Genomic DNA, 22608 nt, shown 5'->3' with positions numbered 1-22608 from the left:
TATAGTTAAGAAAGCCCCACCAACGCCTCTATTTTCTCAGGAGGCTAAAGAAATTCAGCATATCTGCTACGACTCTCACCAATTATTACAGATGCACCATAGAAAGCATCCTTTCCAGATGTATCACAGCTTGGTATGGCTCCTGCTCTGTCCAAGACTGCAAGAAATTACAAAGGGTCGTGAATGAAGCCCAATTCTTCACGCAAAACCAGCCTTCCATCCATTGACTTTCTCTTTACTTCCCACTGCCTTGGAAAAGCAGCCAGCATAATCAAGGACCCCACGCACCCCGGACATTCTCTCTTCCACCTTCTCCTGTCGGGAAAGAAATATGAAAGTCTGAGGTCACGTATGAATCGACTCAAGAACAGCTACTTCTCTGCTGTCTTTTGAATGGATTTTTGAATGGAACTACCTCATGTTAAATTGATCTGTCTCTACACCCTAGCTATGACTGTAACACTATATTCTGCACCCTCTCCTTTCCTTCTCTATGAATGGTATGCTTTGTCTGTATAGTGTGCAGGAAACAATACTATTCACTGTATCCCAATACATGTGACAATAATAAATCAAATCAAATCAAAAAAGGGTGAGGACTGGGACTGGCTGAGTTGTTCTCACTGAGAGCTGGCACTGACAATACCGGTCGAATGGCCTCCACCTGTTCTGTAACTATTTTAATACTCTATTCACTTTGGCACACATTAATTATGGATTGTCAGAGTTATGAATGACACAGCAAGGCACTGTGCACTGAACAATTATGGAATCAAGTTGCTGCAATGCTAATTAACTCTTATAAAATAAATGCATTTTAATCTCAAAGAATGCTGCCTCAGGATGCTACCTGAAAACCTGTTAGACAACATTCTATCCGCTGCCAGATAAACAAACAAAAGGTAATGCAATATATTTTAAAAAGACTTTCACCATTATGAAATCTACCCGTCGCCAGCATGCAAAGTCTCAGTCAGTTTGTGCCCTGTCTCATGAATAACTTGGCAGATGGCAAGTGTTCCCTGCGCACCATCCCCCCACCCCCTTCTGTTTCCATCGTGCGTGGTTAACAGAGTGGTTAACATGAGGAAGCTCCACTCAGCTAGTTTCACTCTTACCATTGAGTCGGAAGAATTTGCGCTCAAGTCTCACTCCAGGAGTTGAGCATGAAAACCCTGGCCGATATTATAGTGCAGTGAGAGGTTTAGAAAGTCAAGCTGGTGATTTATGTTCCATTGATTCCTATAAGGGTTGGGCGATCTGTTCTGCCTAGTAACTGTCAGGCAGTGGAGATGAATGTCTACATCATGTGGTTGGTTGACTAGCATAGTCTGAAAATGTGGCCTATTCATTCTACAGAAAGGAAATTGGTTTATAAGTTCATTTTAAATCTAAACACTAGAAGTTTAAAGTTTATTAAAGCTTAAAGTTTATTTACTAGTGTCACAAATAGGCTTACATGAACACTGCAATGAAGTTACTGTGAAAAACCCCTAGTCGACACAAAACATTCAAGGCCGGTAACAAAAGCTATGAAGCTCTTCATGCTAGCTCCTGAGCACCCCGCCTAGGACCCGGCTGCTACTCTAGAAATCATTGTGTGCACCACCACATCCTAAGGGTTTGCAACCCTGCTTGTCAGACAACAATTGGATGACTTACTTACTCAAGAGCGGGGTTGCATTTTTTGAATCACCAACCAGGTAAGCTAGTAGAGACAAAAGTCTACGTTTACACTTGGGACCGTTCTCTGCTTCTCTCATGCGTATACATCCTCTGGAACAGCTTGGAACAAATAAAAGGACGAATAATTTTCACGTAAAACATGTTGTAACAACAAAGGAAATGAAACCACATCCATGGTGTTATACAGTCACAGAGTCAGAGAGGTTTACAGCATGGAAACAGAATCTTCAGCCATACTTATCCAGGCCGCCCTTTTTTTAAAACCATTAAGCTAATCCCAATTGCCCACATTTGGCCCATTTCCATCTATACCCATCTTACCCATGTAACTGTCTAAACGCTTTTTAAAAGACAAAATTGTTTGTGCCTCTACTACTACCTCTGGAAGCTCGTTCCAGACACTCACCACTCTGTGTGAAAAAATTGCCTCTCTGGACACTTTTGTATCTCTCCCCTCTCACCTTAAACCTATACCCTCCAGTTTTAGACTCCCCTACCTTTGGGGAAAAGATGTTGATTATCTACCATATCGATGCCCCTCGTTATTTTGTAGACCTCTATAAGATCACCCCTAAGTCTCCAATGCTCCAGGGAAAAAAGTCTCAGTCTACCCAGCCTCTCTTTATAGCTGAAACATCAAGTTCTGGTAGCATCCCAAGTAAATCTTTTCTGCACTCTTGTTTAATAATATCCTTTCTATAATAGGGTGTTAGTGGGAAGGAAATGCAGATGCGCGACACATTGGATCATTTTTGCACAGATTCCAGACAGTAAATTAGCAGAGGGGCAGAAACCAAAACATCAATTGAACACATATCTAGCAGGAAATTACAAATTGTGTTAATATGTTTTACTGCCACTCCACTGATTGTTCTAAAAGATGTAAAAATAGGATCTGTGAATATAAATTCACGGTCTGTACCTTAAGTACTTCTTGATGCAACTTGTGCTATAATTCCAAAGATGGGAGAGTAATATTGGAGCGCTCATGAGCAAAAACCGGGAATAAATGAATGAACCTCTGGGCGGGGGTGCTGAATCTATGGGTAAAAGCAGTGACCAGATGATTGTGACACTTTTATTGAGCTGTAGTAAACATGCAGTTGGAAATGTATCAAGTAATGACTTTTTAAAAGCCTTTTCTTACAGATCCTATTGTCACTATAGGTTTAATTAGTTCTAAACAGTGTACAGTGGATGAATGAGGGTGTGATGGGTGGAAACATGAAGTCAACTCCCTTGACTTCCATCTTATTATTATTCCACTTTGTTTAATGTCCTGTTCCAAAGATTTTGTCATATAGTTACATTGCAAAAGAGTTAGGAACTATATTGTTAGGCATATGTACACACAACTATCTAGCGTGCCATGTCACTCATTACTGCACCATGGTCTATGTACATAATGGACAAAGTATCACTCCACAGCACATGCTGAAATCTGGAGAACTATACCCAATGTCAGCTATACTACTTGTGTCTAGGGTTGAATCTTCATCCTTGAGACGGTGAGCAGGAGTTGGGATAATTCCCGGCTTGCCAACTTTGGAAGAAAGTGCCAAGAAGGATGGGATTTGCATTTTAGAGGGGAATGTGGGTGCTTGCTTCAGTCGGGCCAACTGACTGGGAAAAAGTTTGGAGGCAGCCACGGGGGCTGCTGGGTACCGAGGCGGGCGGTTTAAAAGAGTTGTTTTGGTGCTCTGGAACTTGGTCACAGTTATAATAAAAACAGAAGGCCATCAAGCCTTCATTTCTCTTGCCTCCCCCCCCCCCCCCCCCCCACACACTCCCCACAGCACATCCGTACCATCCTGTGCCTCCCAAACAACCTCTGTGGCTTCTCATGCCCCCATTCAAAGTTATGGTACCTCCATGCCCATTCATCCACTGCACACTGTTTAGAACAAATAAAACCTATAGTGACAATAGGATGTGTAAAGAAAATGTTTTTAAAAAGTCATTCATTGATACATTTCCAATTGCATTTTTACTACAGCTCAATAAAAGTGTCAATCAGGCCCTTTCAAGTATCCATAGCAGAAACTGTAAACACCCAAAGTCACTTCATCTTGTTTAAGTAAACATTGTGCAATTGACAGCAAATATCAGATAGCCAGAACTGCCCATCAAGCAATGTTCTTCCTGGAGCTCAGGTGTTTCAGCAGTCTAATGGATTTCTGGGCTTTCAGCCAAGTCTCAGTATGCATTCTTGATTAGGAGCCTGTCACTTTTATTAGGCCACAGTAAAAAGTTTATTTTAAGGAAGTGGCAAATTATCAATGAATGACAGTTTGTTAAAAAAGTTTTTTATTTTACATCCTAATGTCGCTATAGGATTCACTTGCTCCATACACTGTGTAGTGGGTGAATGGGCATGGAAGTGCCATAGCTTGGCATGGGTGGCGTGGCGGGCCAAAGTGGGGTGGTCCTTCCATGCAGACTATGGTTGATGACAGCTCTGAGGTGCCGGGGATCATGGCTCACTGAAGACCTGGCCTGACTCCATGCAAATTGCAGTACACGCGGACATGCCTACAATGGAGCCAACCAGGTCAGATGTGCACAGAGCCCCAACCAGCCCGCACCCTCAAAGGGCACTCCTGAAAATTGTCAACCCCTGGAATGGGATTAGGAATCCCAGAATCGGAACCTGGTCACCATTTTCAACCTTCCACTGAGTCTTCCCAACCCTGTGAAAATCCAGTCCTAGAAGTGTGATTATTGCAGACTTTGTAACTTAAGCTTGTTTCCCAGCTCAAGTTTTACCTTGTGTGTTTCCCTGATTGTGAAATATGTTCTGAGATGAACATCAAAGGAAGTGACAGCAAACTTTCTTTAATTTGCAGCCAGGAGTTTCAATCTTCAGAAAGCGGAGCTTATGATTCGCAAGGTAGGAAAAACTGCTGTTAAAAATTGCACTGAATATAAGTAACCATTTATCTTCAATAAAAACTGCCAGTCAAGCCCTCTCTCTTACTAAAAAATGTTTCCCGCTTCATTCTCTAGTTGAGACAGAGAGTTGTGGTCAGATGCTGTTCCTATGTTTCTTGTGATGGGATTGCTCTGGTTGCTGTGATTTTCCATCCCTCGCTTTGATTGAAGATTTTTATCAATGACATGGACAATTCCTCTTGAGTTTGTTATTAAATGACATTACCAAAATGCTTGTCAAATGCTGTGGTGATGTTCAACCTCTGTCATGTAATATGGGGAAGAATTTAATGCAGCCTGTCATGGTGGGCAACATGGCGGCTGGACTCATTTATTCAAGGCCAAGGCCTCTCGCCAATCCCCCTATAGCGGGAAAATCTTGAAGTGTGCACAGGCCCATGGAGGTGTGGGTGGGCAACCTGCCCACTCAATCGGGATGCCAAATAGGGTTCTTAAAGGGCCAATTGACATCGTTTTTGCCTGAACCCACTGGAATTTAGTGGTGGCTCAAGGATTAAATGGGAGCCGCAGGGCTTTCTTGTGCCTTAGGTCGCCCAGCAAAAGCTGTGAGGGGAGAGGGTTCCTTCATTGTCAGGCACTTGGTGCCTGACCAAGGGACCTGGCACCTGGCAGGGATGTAGCTGCTCAAGATCACTCCCTGCCCTTGCCTCCAACCTCCCTGCCTCCCACAAACCTCCACTCCACGGGTCCCATCCCACCCTGATCTGTGTCCATGGAGCCTGGCAAAGTCCCTGGTGCATTACTGACGGCAGCTGCCACTACTGGTGGCACAGATGGCCATGGAGAGCTGCCGGGTCTCTGATTGCCCGGCCACTCTCGGGTGGGGAGGTGAAGCAGGATTTCAGCCATCGAGGTCTTCATTCCTGGGGAATGAGGACCCCGGTGCTGACCAATTAGGTGCCTGACAGGCGCTAAATTTGGTTGGCCTCCCCCACGGAAGTGATGGGGGTTTCCACTGATTCTCGAATCAGTGAGTGAGAACCCCATCACCAACATTAGATTCAGCCCACGATGTCAATAAATAAGTAGGTTCAATAAGTTGACAGTGACTCTGCATCGAATGGGGAGGTAACCTTTCTGCCTTTTTTTTAAGCATGTAGAGTTCAGGAGACAGATGAAAGTTGACACACTCACAAGTGACTGGGAACCGCCTGAGGTAAGACTCTTCCTCTGCGCCTCTTGGAAAATAAAACTTTGTGATCCGACTCAAATCCCATTTAACGGATGAATGAACCCTGAACTTTGTACTAAACTTCATAGTTCGAAATGCCATATTATGTAATTTCTATTATCTCCTTCTGTTTAGATGTTGTCAGTGTTTCCAAGAGAAACAATGTGACCAAATATCTAAACTACTGCTGGTTACCTTTTATAGAACAGTATATGGTAATATACAGCAATGAAATAAAACACAACTAACATGGTGACAAGCTCAGTCATTTGAACCGTTGAGGTTGAATGCTGTCCCAGTTTTCTCTTTTGTTAATTGTCCAGTAAAGCAGTCAGTTGTGTTATATGTGACTGCTGACACTAGGTAAACTTTATAAAGATGAACAGGTCACTGAGAGATAGGTTTGTACCTTGAGAATACTTGAACTCACTCCCCTCACACCCTCCACCGCCTCTCCGTTTCTTCCAGAGTTCTGTCCCCACAGTTGGGACACGGTGCAGAAGAATGCCCCCTTTTTTCAAAGAACAAAGAACAGTTCAGCACAGGACCAGGCCCTTCGGCCCTCCAAGCCTGCACCAATCATGATGCTTGCCTAAACTAAAACCGTATGCACTTACGGTGTCCATATCCTTCCATTCCCATCCTATTCATGTATTTGTCTAGATACCCCTGAAATGCCGCTATCGTACCTGCTCCCACCACCTCCCAGGGAATGTGTTCCAGACATTTACCACCCTCTGAGTAAAAAAAACTTGCCTTGAACATCTCCTCTAAATTTTTCCCCACGCACCTTAAACCTATGTCCCCGAGTACTTGACTTTTCTACGCTAGGAAAGAGCATCTGACTATCCACTCTCTCCATGCCACTCATAATCTTGTAAACCTCTGGAAGGGAACAGACTATTCTAGGGGCAGGGGGCTCAACTTTGAAGGAACTGAGGCCTTTGGAAGGGGAATAAAGCACCAGGCCATTTGAGAAAAGAGGGGGAAAATATAATAATGAAGTGGCATTATAAACTCTTCTGTTAAATGCCTGCTTTCCTGTCTGAACGAAGCCAGGTCGACTGAGATTTAAATACGTGGCGAAAGCTGATGATAATTAAACCCATTGAAAGAATCATGGAATGGTAACAGCACAGAACAGGGCCATTCGGCCCATCAAGTCTGCACCTGTGTCGCCATGAAGTCTATTACTCTCTTCCTCAGTGTTTACAACAGTTACAAGTTTCAAGTCATCTGCAAATTTCTAAATTCTTCCCCATACTCCCCAATGCAGCAGTGAGGACAGATGAAGAGAACAGACCAAAAAGAATGAAAATTAACAATACAAACACCAAACAGAAAAGGAACGCTATGAAGGATAGGCTTAACATATAAAAGTGTACATGTATTGAGTGACTAGTGGTGTGCCTCAGGGGGTCAGTGCTGGGACCACAACTTTTCACAATATACATTAATGATTTGGAAGAAGGAACTGAAAGGTCTGTTGCTAAGTTTGCAGATGATACAACAATATGTAGATGGACAGGTAGTATTGAGGAAGCAGGGAGGCTGCAGAAAGACTTGGACAGGCTAGGAGAGCAGGCAAAGAAGTGGCAGATGGAATACAATGTGGAAAAGTGTGAGGTTGTGCACTTTGGAAGGAGAAATGGAAGCATAGACTATTTTCTACATGGGAAAATGCTTAGGAAATCAGAAACACAAAGGGACTTGGGAGTCAATGTTCAAGATTCTCTTAAGGTTAACGTGCAGGTTCAGTCGGCAGTTAGGAAGGCAAATGCAATGTTAGCATTCATGTCGAGAGGGCTAGAATACAAGAGCAGGGATGTACTTCTGAGACTGTATTAGGCTCTGGTCAGACCCCATTTGGAGTATTGTGAGCAGTTTTGGGCCCCATATATAAGGAAGGACGTGCTGGCCTTGGAAAGGATCCAGAGGAGGTTCACAAGAATGATCTTTGGAATGAAGAGCTTGCCGTATGAGGAACAGTTGAGGACTCTGGGTCTGTACTCATTGGAGTTTAGAAGGATAAGGGGGGATCTTATTGAACCTTACAGGATACTGCGAGGCATGGATAGAATGGACGTGGAGAGGATGTTTCCACTAGTAGGAAAAACTAGAACCTGAGGGCACAACCTCAGGCTAAAGGGACGATCCTTTAAAACAGAGATGTGGAGGAATTTCTTCAGCCAGAGAGTGGTGAATCTGTGGAACTCTTTGCCGCAGAAGGCTGTGGAGGTCAGGTCATTGAGTGTCTTTAAGACAGAGATAGATAGGTTCTTGATTAATAAGGGGATCAGGGGTTATGGGGAAAAAGCAGGAGAACGGGGATGAGAAAAATATTGAATGGTGGAGCAGACGCGATGGGCCGAGTGGCTTAATTCTGCTCCTATGTCTTATGGTCTTATAGAGCCACTTGTGACACAATGATTCAGCAACAACAAGCCGACTCAAGCCTATTATGGCAACTGTGATGCAAGAGGGATCTCAGAAACAAGTTTGACCACAGAACAACACACAGAAATATCTGTATGGTCAGACCAATAAAAGAAAATGGTAGAGCTCTATATATCAGGGTTACCTGGAAGGTAAAGGATGTAAAGCTGTTGGTACAGGATAAGCTTTCCAATGAGATAATCTGGCTAAATGTATGTAGTGTGAAGGGAGCAACAATAATTCTTGGGCTTTTCAATGGAACACTAAGTCAAAATAAACGGACAGGTTACTCATGAAGAGATAAGGGAGGTATTTGCAAACTGAAAGGGCATATTAATGGAGGACTTTAACCTACCTTATACTGGGTAAACAAAAGCATTCCAGAATCTAAGCTAGTTTATGTAATAGTAAAGGCAGGAGACTGAGTTAGCATTCTGGGAATAGAGCCAGGGACAGCCCTTGGCAACACCATCCGTAAAATGGTTCAATTTGACATAAACTGGGACCAATGTTGGAAGCCAATTTTTAGTACATAATTTTAAAATTACCCATGCCAAAGCAATGAGAGAAGAGATTAAACAAGTCAGCTGGTGGTAATATTTGTCTGACTCGGAATACATGAGACAATATTGGAAATCAGGCAATACTATGAAAAGCAGGTAGCAATGAGCAAACTGTGACCTGAGGAGAAAGCGACTTAGATAGCAATTGATTAAAGGCAAATCCAGAACTGATGTTAAGAAAAATTTCTCCAGACAAGGGGTAATTAATGCTTTTCAGGAATAACAGAAGTTTTAAACTCTGGAGTTATTCAACAGGGGATTGGAGAGCTGGATCTTAGGTAAGTATAACAGGATTGGCCAGAGGGGCCAAATGGGCCTCCTAACTTGTACAAATCTTTGTGATGTTATTGCAATTGAAGTTCATTTAGCTTTAATGCAGTTCTTTGGCAAATTTGAACATCATCAGTTTACTGTTCAGATCAACTGCTCCATTCGGAAAATCAGTGAACAAGCCAAGTTTCACTTTTTAAATAAATAAAGAAATATCGGGAAGATACTAGTCAAGAAAGTTCCTGTGCTCACTCTACCTGCAGGTACTAAGACTCACGTTTGGGCGACCTCCTCTCTTCTGTGCTGTGGGAGTTCTTGGGAGGGAGAAAGGAGATTGGAAACAATGGAGGGAGGGGAGGGGGGTGCGGGGGTGGGAATTAGATGAAATGTTTCTCGAGAATGTTGACTCTGGGAGTTGTGTCCTCTGCTAGGTGATTACTCGTTACTTTGCTGGAGGGATGTGCGGCTGTGACAAACAAGGCAGCCCCATTTGGTATGACGTGATTGGCCCTTTGGATCCGAAAGGTTTGATGCATTCGGCATCTAAGCAGGACTTTCTAAAGACAAAAATCCGAGACTGTGAGCTGCTGAGAGAAGAGTGTGTTAAACAGTCTAAAAAGGTAAGGAGCTGTGATGAATTGTAAAATGGGAGACATGCTGGCCACGAGCGGTCCCTGAGTCCTGAATCCTTTGCTCCTGAGAAATCAGGATACAAAGTTTTTTCTTGTCGAACTCTAGGATTCCAGAGGTGGACTGTAATGTTGCCAAGATTAAAAATTCCAGAGGCATCATTCTTATTTGATGCTTCCTTTATATTACTGAGCTGAAAAGTAGCATTTTGAGTTTTGAGGATCAAAAGCAATGTTTGTTTGATCAACTTACATTTTTTATTTTCATTTGGAACTTTCTTTGAAACTATCGCCTGTTTTGAAGTTAAAATTCTAAAGGATTCCCAGGGCTAGAAAGGTGAATTTAGGAAGACGGGTAGCATAGATCTGGCAGCATAGATCTGGCTAGTATTCCCCTGAGTATAAAAGACAACGGGGCGATTAATTGAGGTGTTTATGATTAAAAATGTCTGGGCTGGGATTCTCCCAAAAAAACCTAAGTGCTCAGCGGGTGGGAAAACGACGGAATTTCCTGCCTGTTTTCTGGGCGCACGAAGGACCCTATTTTACCATTTTGATTCTAAGTGCCGGGCGGACTTGAAACTGGGAGTGTTTCAGATCTGACTTTTAGACACATTCCCAGGCGCCCCCATACACACCCTGCCTGAAAAGATATCAGCGATTCCGAATCGCGCTGCAGAAGCTTGTGGGTGAACTTAACGTACCCGAAATCCTGCAGCTCTGATTGGTGCCTCCAACTGCACATGCGCAAAAAGAAATGATAGAATGCGGCTCCCCTGCCACATCCCTCCTGGACCGGATAATGCCTCCCCCTGGCCACCACAGACATTGCCCCACCCCCACAACATTACTGACTCCCTTATCCCCCCACATCCCCTCTACCATCCAGACCCATCACGGGCCCCTCCCCCCCTTTCCCCCCACTGGTCTCAGTGGACCCCTCCTTCCCCCCGCCGATCTCAAGCAGAGAATCGTCGGACCCAACTTCATGCCCCTCCCAACGATCTGAAGCAGAGAGCCGTCAGACACTCAGCACTTACCTCCTCAACAATTGGAGCGTCCGAATCGGACTTTTGTGGAGCATGTCTGTTTCGTGCTGATTCTGGATGGGCGAACGCGATGGTAAAGAGGGAAGTGCCGGTACAGTTGGGCGTGCAACAAATTAAGTCAATTTATATGCACGCAAATGCATTTAAATTGCTGTTGCGCCCGTTTCAGGGGTGGTCCCGATCGCGGCCATTTTCGGACCTTGGTAAAGGGGGAACTGGTGCAGAGGCGGGTGCGGATCGTGCTAATCGCCTCATGCCCGACCATACCAAGTTTTCACATCCGAAAACGGGCACAATGCTATGGTAAAATCGGGCCCTAAGTTTCATGAATCTCTGACTGTGCATCATAGAGTGAAAGTGCCTCGGAGAGATTTACGCTGGAAAGCTGGGGGGGGTGGGGGGGGGGGGGGGGGGGGGTGGGGGGTGTGCGTGGGGGGGGCCTCATCCTGCCCGAGAGGCCGGCAGCATAGTGCTAAGCTGCCATTGCGGATGCAGCAATCTCTCAGTGCAGAGACTGCCCCACCACCATCGATCGTCTCCCCCATAGCCCTGCTCCTCTGGCACCATCCCCTTGGCAAGGCCTGGTGCCCAGTGGGCAGTGCCAGCACGCTAGGCTGGGACTGCCAGGTTGGCACTGCCCAGGAGTCAGACCCCCTGTCCCCGATCTCCTGGAGGGGCCTCAATGGCCTCTGTCCCCACCAGCGGGATGAACATGTCTGTTCCCTGTTGGCGGGGAGCAGTTGTAAACCTCGCTGGTGGGTTCACTCGCAGACCCAGAGACTACCGCCCCGGGCTCGCTAATGATATGGAAATAGCGATTTGGTAATCAGCCCCTCGCTGTTTTCCGGCAATCGGCTGGACACCGGTCACGGGTCCCACAACAGGCCCCCCCGCTGATGACTCCTGGCCCGCTGTGCTACTCGAGCAGTGGAGGAGGCTGGGAGAATCTCTGCCCTGATAAAATAGATAGAATCTTTCTCGCTAATAAGGTGTCTAGAACAGTGGTGGGCAACCTATGTCCCGGAGGCCACATGCGACTCATCAGGGTTCTGAGTGTGGCCCATGCGTAGTGTTGCCACACTTCCATCCTTGTAGCTTATTTCTTGCTGATATAACTGAGTGACACGCACATAAAGCAAAGGCAAGGGAAGTGAGGTGCGGCCTGATTGCTCACAACATTGACTGTGACAGCCGTGCACCCCCTCTGTGTCCAAATAAAGTGTAAACATTTCTTTTGTTTTTACCAGTTGAAATTGATGACAGCTCTATTAATATATGAATGATTAAGCATTTTCTGAAACTTCTTATGAAATACTCAGTGTGTATTAAATGTATTGAATCTTAATCAAGGGCCATTGGACATAGTTGGTGAACATGCCCGATTTCAAGCTTGTGGCTCACTGAGGTGAAGGAGGGCCACTCATGCCTCCCAATCACCAGTCTCGGTTGCCCATCACTTGTCTAGAACAAGGAACAGGTGTCTAGAACAACCTTTGCACTGCAAACAATGAGTAGTGGAAATCTGGAACTTTCTCGTTAATTCATTGTGAGATGTGATGAGCATTGTCTAGGCCAGCATTTATTGCCCATCCCTAATTGCCTTTGAGAAGGTGAAGTCTTTTGAACCACTGCAGTCCATGTGGTGTAGGTACACCTACAGTAGTGGTCAGGATTTTGATCCAGCAACAGTGAAGGAACAGCAATATAGTTCCAAGTCAGGATGGTGTGTGGCTTTGAGTGGAACTTGCAGGTGGTGATGTTCCCTTCTGTCTGCTGCCCTTGTTCTTCTAGGTGGCAGAGGTCATGGGTGAAGGTGCAGCTAAAAGATCCTTCACAAGTTGCTGCAGTGCATCTAGTAGATGGGACGCAATGCTGCCGTTGCACAGAATTCCCAGGCTCTGACCTGCTCTTGTAGCCTTAATAATTATATGGTTGGTCTAGTTAAATAAACCACGGCACGGTGGCACAATGGTTAGCACTGCTGCCTCACAGGGCCCGGGTCCTAGGTTCAATTCTGGCCTTGGGTGACTGTGTGGAGGTTGCACATTCTCCCTGTGTCTGCGGTCTCCTCCTACAGTCCAAAGATGTGCAGATTAGGTGGATTGGCCACACTAAATTGCTCCTTAGTTTATGGAATAGAATCATAGAATGGTTACAGCACAGAAGGAGGCCATTCAGTCAGTTGTATCTGTGCCAGTTTTCTGTAAGAGTGACCCAGTTAATTCCTCTCCCCTCCCCTTTTCCCCAATATCATAAAATCATCGAATCCCTACAGTGCAGAAGGAGGCCCATTGAACCAGCACCAACAACATTCCCACCCAGGCCCCGTAACCCTACATATTTACCCTGCTAATCCCGCTGGCACTAAGGGGCAATTTAGCATGGCCAAACAACCTAATCAACCTTTGGACTGTGGGAGGAAACCGGAGCACCTGGAGGAAACCTGCACAGAAATCGTGCGCACCCCATACAGACAGTGACTCGAGGCTGGAATTGAACCCGGGTTCCTGGCGCTGTGAGGCAGCAGTGCTAACCACTGTGCCACCCAACCACTGTAGCCCTGAAAATTCCTCTTCAGTTTTCCTATTGAATGGGTCTATATTTTCTGGAGGTTAGAAGATTGGGAGTTGATCGCATTGAAATGTATCCTGCTGACAGTAAGCGGCAATTTGGCATGGCCAATCAACCTAACCTGGAGAGCTTTACTCGGAGACGTTGACAGGTTACATGCTGAGGGATTGTTTCGTCTCGTTGGAGAGTCCTAGAAATAAGGGTCAGACATTTGGGACTGAGATGAGGAGAAATTTCACCAGTTAGAGGATTGTGAATCTTTGGAATTTTGCAACCCTACCCCTCCTGAGCGCTGCAGATGCTTAGTCATTGAGTTCATCCAAGACTCAGATCGATCATATTTGGCTAGTAAGAGATCAAGAGGTTTGGAGATTGGATGGGAGAAATGGAGTTAAAGTTAAAGATCAGCTCAGATCTTATTGAGCTGTCTCGGGGGGATGTACGGTTTACTCCTGTAATAACATTAAAGCAAAATACTGCGGATGCTGGAATCTGAAAAAAAAACAGAAAATGCTGGAAAATCTCAGCAGGTCTGACAGCATCTGTGGAGAGAGAATAGAGCCGACGTCTTGAGTCTGGATGACCCTTTGTCAGAACTTGACTATTCCTGTTCCTATTTTTTAAGTTCTCTTTCTGATTGGGCACTTCACACACAGGCAGGTCAGCAGCAGCAAGCACTAAACACCAACAGCAAAATCTTATAACAAGCCACACCCCAGCTTCCTGTTCAATGGTTCTTTCAGCTTTTGGCTAAATTCAACAAAGTTAGGATTACACAATGTACAGAACACTGACAATGCTGCTGACAAAGTGCATTAGAAAGTGGTAGGGGAAGATATTGTTTTTTTTAAAAAAGGAAAAGCACTTGAAAGACAGGAGCCGGAACCATCTCATTTGTCAAAGCACTTCACTTTTTGTCCATGCGTGGGCCTGCATCTCCTTTTTGATCTGCTGTACAGATTCTATCGAGTCCGCCTTTTGCAAACTAGATTGTGATCTTGATACATGAGGTATGTCAATAGCAGAATGACTTCAGAAATAGTATCTGGAACTAAGTGCTGACACTGAACCACAAAATGTCAAGTGCAAATTATGAACTCAAAATTATGCATTGGTCTTAAGCACCTAAAGAAGTCAATTAATGTGTCCTCAATGCTTCCTGAATGCTACCGGGACTTGGTGGTCTGAGTTGTAAGGAGAGGCTGGAGAGACTGGGACATTTTTCCCTGGAACGTAGGAGGCTTAGGGGTGATCTTATAGAGGTCTATAAAATAACGAGGGGCACAGATCAGCTAGATAGTCAATATCTTTTCCCAAAGGTAGGGGAGTCTAAAACTAGAGGGCATAAGTTTAAGGTGAGAGGGGAGAGATACAAAAGTGTCCAGAGGGGCAATTTGTTCACACAGAGGGTGGTGAGTGTCTGGAACGAGCTACCAGAGGTAGTAGTAGAGGTGGGTACAATTTTGTCTTTTAAACAGTTACATGAGTAAGATGGGTAAAGAGGGATATGGGCCAAACGTGGGCAATTGGGACTAGCTTAGTGGTTAAAAAAAGGGGCGGCATGGACAAGTTGGGCTGAAGGGCCTGTTGCCATGCTGTAAAACTTCTATGACTCTCTATGACTCTATCACTCTTTTGGAATCATAAAATATAAAATGACTTGGCCGACAGCATCCAATCTAAATATTGATTCAGAGTTTTCCTCTTTGCAGCACAATAAACAAATTGAGGCGATCACAATGATTTATGACTGTGAGAATCTCGGAATGAAGCATTTATGGAAACCTGCAGTCGAACTGTATGGAGAGGTAAGGCAGCCGCAATTCAGGATTTACAGAACTTTTGTTTAGAGAGAATAATACATGCTGCAGAGTGATTAAAGGACGGTAATCTAATGAGAGGTTTCAAGTAGTTCATTATATAAAACATAATGGGCAGATTTTTCTCAGGCCCATTATTAGTGGCAGGGGTAGGGAGCAGGAAACGAGGTAGGCAGTGGATGGCTTCCCCTGCACCCCTGCCGCTGCAGAGGTTTCCTATGTCGGGCAGGGCTGTAGTTCTGCTGATGACACCACGGAGGCAGGCAGCAGATGTATCTAATAAAGGCCCCACAGGGGGCTGATCGAGAGAGCTTGGCAGCATTTTGCCAGTGCTGGAGGAGCCCCCCGCCACCAACCAACCCTGTGTGGAGGAGGCCAGCTAAGTGGAGGCTGCCTCCCTGCGGCAGTCGGGGTTTGGGAGGGCAGGAGGAGGGGTGCTGGGGAAGGTGGGGGTGTGACGGGGGGGGGGCATCCGAACCAGAGGCTCCACCCCTGAACCTTGGCACTACAGGACATCAAAAGGCACTCCTGCGACCCCAACGATACAGGCTGAGGAATTTCCCCGCCGACCCAAAGGTCTCTCCCCGCCCTCTTAAATATTTTTACAGCTGTGAAGGTGCCTCATTTTAAGACAGGCACCTTCGCAGTCTCCAATCTGCCTCAGCACCAGCCACCTTCCCCGGTGAAGCCCCAGAGCTGCCAGCTCTCTGATTGGCTCGGTAGCAGTAGGAGCTCAGACAGCCAGCGTAGAAGGCGGCCAATTAGGAGGCGGCCTGGCTTTTGACCAGTGCAGGCTCGGACCCCCCAGGGTCCCCAAGTCCATGGAAAAATCCTGCCCAGTGGATCAGGATGTAATTACAAGCTGCAATCCAATATGGGTTCAGCAATCTCTTGTATGGAGATAAATATGGGAATGATTATAAATGGTAATCTAATTGTGTGGACTTGGTAAAGTAATAAATGCTGCTAATCTATAGCTATAATCTGAATCTGGAGATGAGATTACAACCACAGCCTGATGTTATGTTCAATATACACAGCTTGAATTTGATTTGCCTTTAGATAAGGTTTTGTGCTAACATTGGCTGTCAGCATGGAGATCTGTACTAGCCGCTTGAAGTTTCACCTCCTTGCTGCATGTTGAAATACACTCAAGAGGCTGGCTATGTAATTACTGCTGGTATAATAACAATCTATAGATAATTACTGGGCAGCTCCAGGTCTAGGGTAGAATCTGAGGCAATAGTGAATGGGTTGGACTTTTAACCTTTCAAACACTGACTGAAACTTATCCGCCATCTTAAATGTCATTACTTAACCAGGTTCTTACCATGTTTGAGGATAACTACCCTGAGGGTTTAAAGACATTGTTTGTTATCAAAGGTAGGCAACTTTGGTTAAAACCCATTTGTAAATGTACGGAGAATGATTGTCTATGGGACATGGAGAATATTCTGAGTTGGCTGTTTCGATAAGGCCAATAGTGGGATTGGGATGTTCCAACAAAAACATATGGTTCTCTTAAGTGTGCGTTAGATTCAGTGACAGCACTCAGACTTACAACAACAGCAACTTGCATTTATGTAGCATCTTTAATGTGGTAAAATTTTCCAAGACTCCAGGAATGTAAACACGTTGGGCGGCATTTTCCATGCAAACCACCGTGTGTTTCGGGGTGGTGGAGGAGGCCCACCATTGGCCAGCGGCGGGATATTCTGGTTCTGCCATTGTTAACAGAGTTTTCCGTTGAATGCACCCTTGCTGCCATGAAACCCGTGGCAGGAGGGCGCCATTGGCGGGACTGGAAGGTTCCACCAGCGTGGATGGCTGTAAAGTTCTAGCCATAATCTAGGCTTACAATTCAGTGCAGTAGTGAGGGAAAGCTCTATTGTTGGAGGTTTAACCCGTCTCTCACATCTGCTTAAGTGAATCTAAAAGTCCCACAAGGGCAGGTGTTCTCATAATGGATGGAACTGTCCACCTTCGGGAGTTTCCACTCCCACCAAAGTCAATGGACTTTTGAACGGCTCCATTTTCCCTTCTGTGACAGGGCCATAAAATTCAGCCCAGTATTTTGGCTGATGTTCTAGCTCAACCAAACAGGTTTTTTTGGTCATTTATGTAAACAAGCTATGCGCAAATCATACAGCCATAGATCCCTACAGTGCAGAAGGAGATCATTCGGTCCATCGAGCCTGCACCAAGAACAGTCCCACCCAGGCCCTGTATATCTTGTGACCCTACGTATTTACCCTGATAATCCCCTTGACACTAAGGGACAATTTACCATGGCCAATCTACCTAACCCACACATCTTTGGACTGGAGCACCTGGAGGGAACCCACGCTGACTCAGGGAGAACATACAAACTCCTCACCGAAGGCTGGAATTGAACCTGAGACCCTGGCGCTGTGAAGCAGCAGTGTTAACCACTGTGCCACCCAAATTGGCTGCAAAATAACACTAACCACATTTCAGAGGTATCTTATTGACTCAAGACATTTTGAGATGTCCTGAAGGCATCATAAAAATGTATGTTATGTCACGACAGGCTAGCTCACGTTACCTTAGATGAATTATTGCATTGTAATTAAGCGTTTTCATTGGGGTTACACATTATAGAGGTGACGTGGCACCCAATAGTGTCAGCTTCCAACAATGGATGCCCAATTGAAAGGTTCATTCGAACCCTCCTCCTGAAAATAAAGATTTACCTGGGTCTTTTCTGGACACAGTCCCCGTAGTTAAAATCATGTGCAAGCCAGAACGATGGCTTCAGATTCCAGGAATACCAACCCCACTGTCCCATAAATCACAAGGTCAAGTCTTAAGAGAGAGATTTGGTGTAAAAGTCATGAGGTAATCAATATAGATTAACAATTGCTTTATAAACCTCACTAGTGGCTTATTTAAGGTCTAACAGGTGAAAGGACTTTACAAAATCCAGAATCACACAATTGTTATGGTACAGAAGGAGGCCATTCGGCCCATTGTGTTTACACCAGTTCTCCAAATGAGCATTGTGACTTAGTTTCATTCCCCTGTCTTTTCCCTGCACCCCTGTTTCTATTCAAATAATCATCTAATGTCCTCTTGAATGCCTTGATTGAATCTGCCTCCGCCACATTTCCAGGCAGTGCATTCCAAACCTGAACCACTCTTTCTCACATCACATTTGCTTCTTTTGAAAATCACTTTAAATCCGTTCCCTCTCATTCTTAAGCCTTCCACAAATAGGTTTCTCCCTACCTACTCTAGTCCAGCTCCCTCACGATTTTGAACACCTCTGTCAAGTCTCCTCTGAGCTTTTTACTCTCCAAGGAGAACAGTCCTAACCTCTCCAATCTATCCTCACCACTGAAGTTTCTCATCACTGGAACCATTCTTACAAACCTGTAACTATATAGCTACATTTGAAAATGCTTTATAAAAACCTGTTTAAAAACCTATACCCATTACCTACAAGTGTGTCAGTGATGAATCAGCCCTCCAAATCACAGTCTACAGTAGTCTCCATAATATGAAACCTAACCTACATGTCCCAGCTTAATGCAGCAATACACTAAAATACACTCATCTGCAGTGGACTAACTATAATGACTTTAAAATGTGACTTATTCAAAATATGATAGCAGCAAAGTTACTGCAAATGTATGAATTATAACTGACAGGTAAAGACCCTCTGATCCATTCAGCCTGACCCCCACAATTACCACAGCAATGAGGGTGACTCTCAACTGCCCTCTGAACACGGACAACTAGGGAGGGGCAATAAATGCTGGTCAGCCAGCGACGCCCATGCCCCACGAATAAATAAATAAATTAATTTAATTAAATCACCAATAGATCGAAGGCATGAGCACAACTCAAAATGCTTTACATTGAGAAGAGCACAAAACAGTAGGTGTTAAGCAGGAGGGGGATGTTTAAAAATAAAGTAAAGTGGGAAACGAAAAGACACAACAGAAGAAAGTGCTTCAGAGAGCATTTTAAAGCAGGAAAGGTACCGAGATCTTTCTTTATTCACTCAGGATGTGGGCATTGCTGGCTAGGCCAGCATTTATTGCCCTTCAGCTGAGTGGCTTGCTAGGCCATTTCAGAGGGCATTTAAGAGTCAACCACATTGCTGTGGCTCTGGAGTCACATGTAGGCCAGACCGGGTAAGGACGGCAGATTTCCTTCCCTAAAGGACATTAGTGAATCAGATGGGTGTTTACGGCAATCGACAATGGTTTGCATGAAATCATCTGTAGGTTCTTAATTCCAGATCACGAGTGAGGTTAGATGTGGCTGAGAAATCACTTACTCTGACAATTCACGAGAGTTTGCATGTGGGAGTGTGAGATTGTGCATCTGTAAACAGGCTGCAATGTGTATTAAAGAGTGCCAAGGCCACAGAGTTGCTTGTTAAAATGCCATGCACCTTAAACCGTCCTGGGATGGTGTGGGATGTTGCCAAAACCAACATTAACCCCTGGATGGCCTGGTCTAAAATTGGGACCAGTGTCTATGCTGACATGGAGAAAGATTAATTCGGAAAAGTGCAGGAGGACAGTTGCCGTTAATGGGAGAATAACAGCGAGAAAATAGAGTAACACCCACAAGCTGTGAATGAATGAAAAAAATAGCGCTTTCAGGAGAGCAATGAAATGTTGAATTGGTTTCAACTTCTACTTCTGATCTGTGTCTATTGGAACGATAAATGAATTTCACAGCGCACTAATCCTTTAATCATTGATTGATCTGTGGTTATTACAGCACCAAAGATTTTCCCTGTGGCCTACAACCTCATAAAGCATTTCCTCAGTGAAGATACACGCAGGAAAATCCAAGTATTAGGAGGTAAGTTCCTTCTCAGTCGTTATTACTTGTTATGCCCCAGGCCTTTCCTTTCTATTGAATAAACAAATAAAGTCACAGGCTGCACAGGGTAGCACTGTCACTGCCAAACTGAGACCTGTGTTTTTGTTGTTCTATTCACAATGAGAATGACCTTGAGTGTTTGCATGCGATTGCAGTATTTTGCTTATGTGTGCGTTTAATCTCAGAGATCTTCCTGTTATAGCTTCATAATCCCACTCTTTTCCAATTCATTCATCCATTCATGAGATATGGGCTTAGCTGGCAAAGGTTAACATTTAAGTGAGTGAATTAACCTTTTAAACTAATGGTTTAAAAGTAATGTGGAGTCGGTGGAGCTAGATACACTGTACATTCCCTCCTATCCTGGTCGTATCATATTGTAAACCCCGGTAAGAGATGTCTGCTAGTGAGAAAATGACAGTAATGCAATCAATACATTACACACTAAGAAGATGGTGGTGAGCTGCCTTCTTGAGCTGCTGTAGTCCTGCAAGTAGTGAGGGTACGCCAACAGTGGGGTTAGATAGAGAGTTTCAGGATTTTGACTCAGCCATAGTGAAGGAGCGGAAGTGTATTTTCATGTGTAACTTAAACTGGAACCTGGAGTTGGTGGTGTCACCATGCATTTGCTGCCCTTGTCCTTCTAGATAGTGGTAGTTGTGTGTTTGGAAGTGCTGTCGAAGGTGCTTGACGAGTTGTTGCAGTGCATCTTGTAGATGGTACACACTGCTGCCACTGTGCGTCAGTGGTGGAGAGAGGGAATGTTTAAGGTAGTGGCTGATCAAATGGGCTGCTTTGTCCCTGATGGTGCTGAGTTTCTTGAGTGTTGGTGGAACTGAATCCATCCGGGCAAGTATTCCAAAACTCTGTTGACCTCTGCCACGTACATGGTGGGCAACCTCTTGAGAATCAGTAGGCCAGCCACACACTGCAGAATTCCCAGCCTCTGACTTGCTTTGGTAAGTACTGTGGCTGGTCCAGTTAATCTTTGGATCTGTAATGACCCCCAGGAGATTTATGGTTTGGGATTTGATGACAGCAATATCATTGACGGTCAAGCGGAGATGGTTCAATTTTCTCTTGTTGGAGATGGCCATTAGCTGACATTTGTGTAGCACAATTGTTACTCTGCCGCTTACTAGTCTAAGCTTGGATGCTGTCCAAGTATTGTTCCAGGTGGGCATGGATTGCTGCATTATGTGCAAATGGTTAGACTGAGTTGAAAGTTCAATCGTCAGAAAAAAATGGAAGCTTAAGTTATATTATCAGGGGACAGCCATGTTGAATAAAATAAGGAAATATTTTTGCTCATCGTTATAAGCTCAGCAACAGGAAGGAGCTTTATTGTCTCAACTTTTCTCTAACAATCACAAATGGTTAGAGCACAGACTAGTCATAAATCTGGCAGTGTGACACTCAGCTGATGTAGGGGCAACGCTCCGAAAGCTCGTACTACCAAAAAAACCTGTTGGACTTTAACCTGGTGTTGTGAGATTACTTACTGTGCCCACCCCAGTCCAATGCCGGCAACTCCACATCAGTGTGAGCTAAAGCAGTGGCAGAATATCTAGTATGGTACAGCAACAGTAAGTACGCTGATTATAATGTAGGATTCTTGGAGGCATTAAAGTCCCTTTCTCACTAGCAGATATCTCTTACTGGGGTTTACAATATGATACGACCAGAATTGGAGGAATGCACATTGTATCTGGCTCCACTATTCCACACTACCTTTAAACCATTAGTTTGAAATTTTAATTCACTCATCTGTAAATTTCCCAATCATGTCTCCCATGTTGAAATCCAAATCATTAATGTATACCACAAATAGCAAGGGACCCAACACTGAGCCAGTTATTTACTTTCGTTACTGGTAGATTCAGAATAAAAGAGACTTTAGCCCAGTTTTTTTCAATAAATTCCGAATGATTATTTTATTATAGCACAAAACTTATTTTTTAAAAGAAGGTGCAAAGACTGGTTACCACACAACTGTAACATATCCCTTTTAAAACACCCCCAGCAGCTATGCACACCCCAGCAGCTATGCACACCCCAGCAGCTATGCACATCCCAGCAGCTATGCACACCCCAGCAGCTATGCACACTCCAGCAGCTATGCACATCCCAGCAGCTATGCACACCCCAGCAGCTATGCACACCCCAGCAGCTATGCACACTCACCCACACACAAACAAAAGACAAACAAGTACGGTTTCCGCAAAGGTGGGCTTTGGAGAATAGACTTTATAGTTAAAAAAAAGATAAAGTTTAAAGAGTTTCAATGCCATTGATCTGGAGTTCACTCGTATGAACACAGATTGTTAGAGAGTTAAGTTTCAGGTCTGTAACCTTTCATCAGAACTGGGAAAAGTTGGAGATGTAATAGATTTCGAACAATGGGTGGGTGGATCATGGACAAAAGGAAGGTCTGTGATAGGGTGAAAGTCAGACGGGATTGAATGACAGAAGTACTTTCACTACTGGTAGATCCAGCTGGGGTGTTTTAAGAGGGATACCAGTAGCCTTCCTGGACCAAAGGGAATAGTTTGTCCTATCACCATTCCTTTCGGCCATGCAAAATTGGGATTGCCAACT

At 44.7% G+C, this 22608-nt stretch overlaps 1 protein-coding gene across 1 annotated transcript in view; it reads left to right on the top strand.

Annotated features, from left to right (window-relative positions):
- Positions 1-22608, top strand: part of LOC144502972 (SEC14-like protein 2) — a 68825-nt gene that overhangs the window by 24480 nt on the left and 21737 nt on the right. The window contains exons 3-8 of the mRNA XM_078227420.1: positions 4533-4576; positions 5732-5794; positions 9510-9698; positions 15040-15135; positions 16470-16530; positions 19906-19989. Coding sequence (XP_078083546.1) covers positions 4533-4576; positions 5732-5794; positions 9510-9698; positions 15040-15135; positions 16470-16530; positions 19906-19989 — 537 coding nt within the window. The remainder of the gene's footprint in view (positions 1-4532; positions 4577-5731; positions 5795-9509; positions 9699-15039; positions 15136-16469; positions 16531-19905; positions 19990-22608) is intronic.

The sequence above is a fragment of the Mustelus asterias genome, chromosome 13, assembly GCF_964213995.1.
Source record: "Mustelus asterias chromosome 13, sMusAst1.hap1.1, whole genome shotgun sequence".
Classification (NCBI taxonomy): domain Eukaryota; kingdom Metazoa; phylum Chordata; class Chondrichthyes; order Carcharhiniformes; family Triakidae; genus Mustelus; species Mustelus asterias.
Note: the sequence above shows the minus strand (reverse complement) of the source record. Positions and strands in the feature narration are given on the sequence as shown.